At 39.9% G+C, this 7,527-nt stretch overlaps 1 protein-coding gene across 1 annotated transcript; it reads left to right on the top strand.

The window, feature by feature from the left end:
- The first annotated feature begins 3,876 nt into the window (after positions 1-3,876).
- On the top strand, positions 3,877-6,470 carry nkx3-2 (NK3 homeobox 2). The gene is made up of 2 exons (XM_080900266.1): positions 3,877-4,515; positions 5,213-6,470. Exons 1-2 carry the CDS (start codon positions 4,143-4,145, stop codon positions 5,635-5,637), a joined length of 798 nt encoding a protein of 265 aa, XP_080756392.1. The 5' UTR covers positions 3,877-4,142; the 3' UTR covers positions 5,638-6,470.
- The last annotated feature ends 1,057 nt before the right edge of the window (positions 6,471-7,527 follow it).

Here is a 7,527-nt window from a genome sequence, read left to right as displayed (position 1 = left end):
CTGGTTTCCTGCCACAACCCGAATGCGTGCTTGTCAGGTTAATCTGTGATTATGAGTTTGCCTTAGGTGCAGGTGTTGAAACATGCATGAACAAAAAAAGATTAAAGTGGTTAGCCTGAGTAGAAAAGTGCTCATACAAATGCCAGTCCATATTCAAGTGCATGAATAATTAATAATCAAAAGTACATAAATTAATTGAATGTGTACCTCTAAAATCAAGTTTATACCTTATTTTATTATAGAAACCACAGAAAAGACTGGTCTCCACAAGCTGTGAAGAGTACAAAGGTATTACCTTAGACGGGTACCACCATATTGTCCTATTAAGATATCTAAGGATACAACAAGACAATAACGTCTTTTATTTTAGGAGGACGAAGATGTTTAGAGTGTTGTCATTTAGGGAAAAATCTATTATCTATCAAGTCTATTAAAATATTATATTTATATTAGAAACTATTAAAATGCTATAACTGTGTCATATGGTTATATCTCCAGCAAAATAATTAGGTAAGTAATTCATTTTCCAAGTATTGTATTTAAATACAGTTATTGGGGACAACTACGTTATCTGGGTATTTTATGATACATATTATTTTATTAACAAAACAAGAGATTAGAAAAACAAAACGAAACTAAAAACGACTTAATCATAAAATAAGAGGGTTACATAAGAACGTTACAGAATAAACTACGGAGAAAGATTTGTACTGAAATATTGTTGTAATCGATTAGAAAATATGACGCTAATGGGATTATTCTGTATATCATTCATTAAAAAAGTGCTCTAATCGGCATTTACCGGTAATAACGTAACATTTCATCATCACGGCCTGAAATGGCTGTTTTTAGGAGTCCATCACACTTGAAAGAAAAAGGTATAAAGAAAAGAGAAACGATAATAAGAAAATAATTTTCTGATCGTTCCTTTCGATGATTTATGGCACATTTTCAAGACTAAATGTAGCAAAGGGTGTTGAATGCTGGGGAAAGGGCCTAATTTACCTAAAATTGTTATGAGGTATTGATTCCAGTTGTTCAAATGATCGTCCCTTTTTTGTGAGTCAAATCAGCTGTTTACATTTCCTGCCACTTACAGCTACGTGCCGCTTATTGCTGTTTCCCGCAGCGTGGTTACCAAAAACACAGAGTAACCCGCGGAGCTCTGCTCGACATCACAGTGATAGGCTGCACACTGGCTGACTCTGCTGGAGAATTGGCAGACTTTTCTATTTATTTTCCATTTTTCCCAGGATGAAGCGCAGTGTACGGGTCAACGAGGCTTGTTTAGGACTAAAGAAAACCGTGTGGTATGAGAAAGAGGGAGAGAGAGAAAGTTTCTACAATACAAGAGATTTTTGAAGTGTGTGATATACCACTCTGTGTGTTGTTGGCCTTGGGTGGAATGAGCAGTTTCTAAAAGAACAAGGGCAGAGTGTGTGAAAATATCCAGATGTGTCGGCGGTTTTGTGCTTTTCCTTTTTTCCAGTTGTGTTTTCATTGCTTGCGGTGATGCAGACTTTCATCCGCAAGGTCACATCCAGGCCTGAGACAATGCCACTTAATTTCATTCAATTCATTTTCACGGGGCAGGGACATGCGGTTGCACCGAGTGATTTTTAAAAGAAACTTCAGACGTGCGGCTTCCCATGTCGTTGAATTTTTTGGGGAGAGTAACTTCTTGTGGAGATGTGTTCACTGAAAAAAAGCAAAGCGTGTTTTTAACTTTTCCACTGACTGGGATGACCCCAAAGACACCAGATGTCAAAATGTTAAGAGGTATTTTCACTGACCACTAGATGGTATAATATATGCACGCAACAGGGTTTGGACCAGATGACAGCAGCAGTGATTAACTCCACTCAGCTGGGGCGAATTTTCACACTTTTTCTACCTGTTATTCACAGGATGCTGGGTTCGTTTAGCAGAGTTGTGGGTGTATTACAGCCGCACCAGCTGCTTTCAGGATGCACAAAAAAGGCGCTCGCAAGAAAGGGCATATTTAGATTTATCATCCAGCTCAGCATTTAAAGCTAATATTTATTCAGGTCCTCTGATTTTTCAGAACAGAAAATATGTCCAAAAAGCATCTGGATCGAGAACACTGACTGAAACTTGAGCTTTTCTTGATCTTGATTTCACAGTTCAAGATTATTTGAACGAAACTTTTCATCTGGTATTTTTTCAAATAATCGATTCTGCGTTTAACTGTAGATTAAAGCCGGCAGCGAAAGTCAAGCGCAGAAAATGAAATGAGGCTCAAAAGCGCAAAGGAAACAAAATATAAATATGTAGTAAAATTAGGAAAAAAGTTTAACAGGTATTCGTGCTATAATAATAATAATAATAATAATAATAATAATAATAATAATAATAATAATAATAATAATAATAATAATACGTTTTGTCCCTGTTTATCTTAATTGACACGATTTCTTACCAGCATTGATAAGAATAAACTGAATTAAACGCGTCAAACAGTTCCATAGACAAATATGTCTTAAAAGCAAAGGTTTTAATACCTTTTCATTAGGATCGTGTGAGGTGTCTAGGTCATCTAAAAAGTTCTTTTTAATCCTAATAACTATGTTATGTCCATGTTATCCTCTGACCTGTGCGTTAAGACGACGACGAGGTCATTATGTTTACTATTTAATCCAAGTTAGTGGTAAATAAAAACAGCAGAAAAGCGCTGAGATCCGGTTTTTTAGGCGAGCGACGTGTAAAACGCCACAAAGGTCAAGATCCGGACCTGCAGCTCAGATGGTTGTCCACTTAAACTTTGGGACAGGGTGGACTATCACACTTTATACCCAGCACCATAGTAGTGCCTAAAAGTGGTCATACATTCAGTATATCTGATATTTAGAGCGTTTCAACAAAACTTGGCTTAAAAAAAGGGCAAACGTTCATTTTACGCAAAAAATAATTATCCGCAAAAAAGGCGATTTTTAAAAGAGTCACGTGTTATTTTAAATGGAAGTAAAATCAGTTTTGATTCTTATTCATCAGGGAAAAAGGAATTCATTGTTTAAAGGGCGTTGAACTGAAATCTGTAAAAACAGCCTCTACTGAATCTAATAAGACTTCAGAAATGTGGTGCCTTTTATTTTTTACTCGTAGTCTATTTATATAGTTGAAGAAGTTTGCGGATATGCTGAGGTTTTAACGATTCAACATCCTGGGTGTAAAGAAGGCGATACATTGTGTTAACTTAATTAAAGGTAGACGGCGCGAATAGCCTGTCACTCGCTGGTCAACCCTGAAGGCAACAACCATCACATAACGCGCGGGACGCACAGGATTCCCAGACAGATCTGAGGGTTGATGAAGGGTTAAGGTTTTTTTTAATGATTACATTTCCTACAAATTCAGTCCTGATGGTGCATTTAAGTGATTTGAGGAAAACCGGAGACAATGCTTTCTACTATACAGTTCTGAATGATGTTGCTGGTGAATTCTACTATCTTGTGATCTCGGACATTTGCGCATGCCATCCTCGTTTTTCTTACTGCAGGATTAAAAAAAAAAAAAAACTTTAGCAACGCAAGGAAATCTGGTCTTTTGCTAAATTAACCATACGTTTTTTTACATAATAAAACATTACCAAAAAGCAATCCTATACACAGGAGTCATACATGCACAAAGACTGTCCTTTTGTTTTGGATGAAGTTTCGGTTAAAATAAATGCGTTGGTTGACATTTGCTTCTCAAGCTCTGACCAAAGAAAGTTTTTTCTTCCCCCAGCTGGTTAAAAGCAGCATGACGTCGTTTACAGTGGCCAATCATAAAACGACTTTCCTCTTCTCTAGGCCAATCGGACGCGAAAAGGCTGCCTGTCAGTCACAGGTGAGGGCGTATGGTGAAAAAATTGGGTGAAAAGAGCTGGAGATTGTAGTGAGCCCGGGTTGATGGTAGAGCTATGCAGCGGAGCAGCATCGCTTCTGCGGATGTAGCAGAAACTTTTTACGGCTTCTCCCGAGGGATGCGACTAGAAACCAACACTGGAGGGGCAAAGTTAAGAGCCAGCAGCGATCGACGGAGGGAGTAAAATAAAATGTGGATGAACTGACAGTTACTCCACTATCTGGGCCGGGTAATTACTGAACCTGAAGTCAGAGCAATCTTCGCTTCTTTGAAAAATGGCCGTTCGTGGCAACTCACTGATGCCTTTCTCAATCCAAGCCATCCTGAACAAAAAAGACGACAGTCGACACTTGCCAGATTTGGACATGTGCTTCTCAAAGACTGCCTGCTGGAAAATATTCGGAGAGATGGACGGCGGATCCAGGAGAAACGAGAGTGAAGCTTGTGAGCCGACCGACCAGAAGAGCTACGACTCGGATTCGGGACTCAGTGAGGACAACGACAGCAAGACTCCAGCCCCATGTAAATCGGAGAAAGACGGAGACCCTGCGTCGGATGTGCCGGAGGAAAGCCTGCAAGAGGAGACGGACCACGAGTCTGCAGCTGCGGAAAACTCCAAGAGTGACACGGAGCCCGGTAATGGCACGGGTAAGTAGGCCAGAAAGATCAGAATAACTATAACTCAGGGGGGGAAAGCGTGACTGGTTTAAGTACAACAATAAGACTCCGCAAAACTCTTCGCTTTAATACAGAGTTCAGTCTGAAAGAGCCAAGTGCTCTTTTAATTTAGATGTTTACACTGCTGTTACAGCTGTGTGGAATCACAAGAAGAGCTGCCAGGTGTTATTGCAGGGCATAGGCCCTATTTTCAAAACTTCTTCACATCCTGATAGCTTTTATGCACAAAGTCCTCTCGTTACGCATGAGTATATATGCATTCCTGGCTTAATTTTAGACTTTGTCACGATAACGTTGATGATTTGACACGTTTATGTTTTGACTGATGGTATAATCGACCAGCAACACACGGCTGGTTTAATGTCAGGAGTAATGATCTTAAATGAAATAATTTTAAATGAGGCCTAAATGAAAATCGAACTTTTTTGTTTAATCTAAAATAAAAAAGAAAGGTAAACGCAGTTTGTTTTTAATAAAAAGTGAAAATAAACATACCTTCGTATAAGTTTGCACATTTCTCTAAGTTTAATTTTTCGCCTTTTCGTTTCACTGATTCAAAACTCAAAGCAACCATGAAATAATCGACAAGTATGAACGTAATGCCCCGAAATGTGAGACAAATAAGAGATTCAAATGCATCGTCCATCTGTGTGCCCTCCTCTTCCAGATTCCAGCAACCTGGACGAGAAGAGTCTGGATCAACCTAAACAGCGGAAAAAGCGCTCCAGAGCTGCCTTCTCTCACGCACAGGTCTTCGAGCTGGAGCGCCGTTTCAACCACCAGCGGTACCTTTCCGGGCCGGAGCGGGCGGACCTGGCGGCCTCCCTGAAGCTCACAGAGACTCAGGTGAAGATCTGGTTCCAGAACCGCCGGTACAAGACGAAACGCCGCCAGATGGCCGCCGATCTGATGGCTTCGACCCCAGCAGCCAAGAAGGTGGCAGTGAAAGTTTTGGTGCGGGACGACCAGAGACAGTACAGCCCGGGAGAGATCTTACGGCCCCCGCTGCTCTCCCTACAACCGTCCTACTATTACCCCTACGCCTACTGCCTCCCTGCATGGACGCTCTCTGCGTGTGCGGGGAACCAGTGAAAACTCGGTGACTGTATTTATTCATTTTTATTATTTTTGCTCCCAGGAAGCCCAAATAGCTTTACTTCTGACAAGAGGAAGAGGTCCGAGGGGACTGCTCAACGTCTCTGATTGAATTTCCTCACCATGTTGTCCAGGCAAGACAGCAAAAACTTTTCATGGCTTTTCACATCCTGAAATACTTTAAAGCGACTCCTTCATGTATGTAGTAAGGTTTCCCCCCTCCAGGGACCCGTTAAAGAAACAGTTTCTCATGGTTTAGACCCTAAAATCATAAGCGGAGAGACAGGACCTCCTAAAAATGTCACTATGCTATCCTCTGAGGAGTGACACAGCAATAATATTAAAGTATTTGTGTCTTTGCTTGGACTCCCTCAAGGACTTCCGAAGCCCCCGGAACCTGTTTTGGAAACCGGAGGCCTGAGCAGACTGAAAATGTCACCTTAATGTCGATTTATATTTTACATGCGCCTTCCTACCTCTGCAGTGATTGGAAATAGGCATATTCCATTAACTTCTCAAACAGCTGTCTCTGTTGCAGGTTGTGTATTTTTTTCTCTTGCTGTGTTTGTAAAGGTAAGATAATTCAGCACTTTTGAGCATATACGTTACTTTATTTCAATGCATTATAGTGTGGTTCGCTGTTAGACTGAAAAGAGGCGGTTTGTTGAGTTACTGGCCTATAGCAGGAAGCAGGCTAAAACAAGCCGACCTCCTATTAAAATGTACATGTTTTATTTGTGTTAAGTGACTGTTTAGATCGAAAAACATTAAAACATATCAGGCATTACTTTCATTTGGGATGCAATTTTATTTTTTAAGGGTTACGTTTAGTATTGGAACATTAAATATAAATATCCACAAAGCAATCAAACTTTTTTACCAATAATTAAAACAATTTAACCCCTTTTTGTCCGACAAATACAAATAGGCTCTCTTTTTCTCTTTTTAACTTAATGGCCAAAAAGAAAATAAATGCCCCCCCCCCCCCCCCCCTGAATTATTGTTGATATTAATTATAAGCTTTTCTAGAAATTTCAGAATAGTTACAGGTCCAGGTACAATGCTGTACCGCGCCCCTCCTTTTTGTGTTTTATTTTGTTTTGGTTTTTTATCATCAAAAGTCCTCTCGAAGCTTAACAATAATCATAAATTGTCGTTAAATCGGATTAACGTGGATCTTAACTTATACCAATAATTACATTAATTAATTGAAAAGGTGACTTTTCTGTGCTTTGAGATCTGAACGATTGAAACTCGGATAATATCCTACTAAATCAACAGTGGACACACACACGCACACAAACACACACACACAGACGCAGTAAACCAAAAATTAAATATAGTTGTTTAAAAAAAAATCTAGTCTATTTAATTTCAATTAAATTATTATTTATACACCTACCACTGTAAACATTATTGTGCTTAAATTTTGTGTCTCGTTTCACTTTCCTTCTGTTTACTATGGTGTTACTGTCAGACACTGAGACCCCGTCAGCTGGGCCACTATGGCTTTCTTCCTAAACACACCTGTCAGACAGTGATGAATGGCTGTGTAATTCCCGGACAGGGCAAACTGACAGCTACCTTTAGGGCCGTATGTCAGCACGAGGAGAGGAGTATTCTGGGGTTAAGGAGGCCGATGTCACTGCTGTCAGAGAATAAAAAGGGGGTTCTCATTTGCTACTTTTAGCAGATGGAAGACAATATCTTAAAAGAAAAAAATGAAACAAAACACGAAGCTTCGCTAACTTCCGGCTGAATGGTGCAACTGAAATATGAGGGGGTCGTACAAGCTGTTATTTTGTATCCAATAACGGCCTAAGTGTTAAGTCAGGGTCAACAGGGAGCTGTCGTACATTAAACATCCATCTCTTACCTTTCAAAATA

This window comes from Rhamphochromis sp. 'chilingali', assembly GCF_963969265.1.
Source record: "Rhamphochromis sp. 'chilingali' genome assembly, chromosome: 13".
In the NCBI taxonomy this organism is placed as follows: Eukaryota; Metazoa; Chordata; class Actinopteri; order Cichliformes; family Cichlidae; genus Rhamphochromis; species Rhamphochromis sp. 'chilingali'.
The sequence above is the reverse complement of the archived record's forward strand: the minus strand, read 5'-3'. Positions and strand labels throughout refer to the sequence as shown.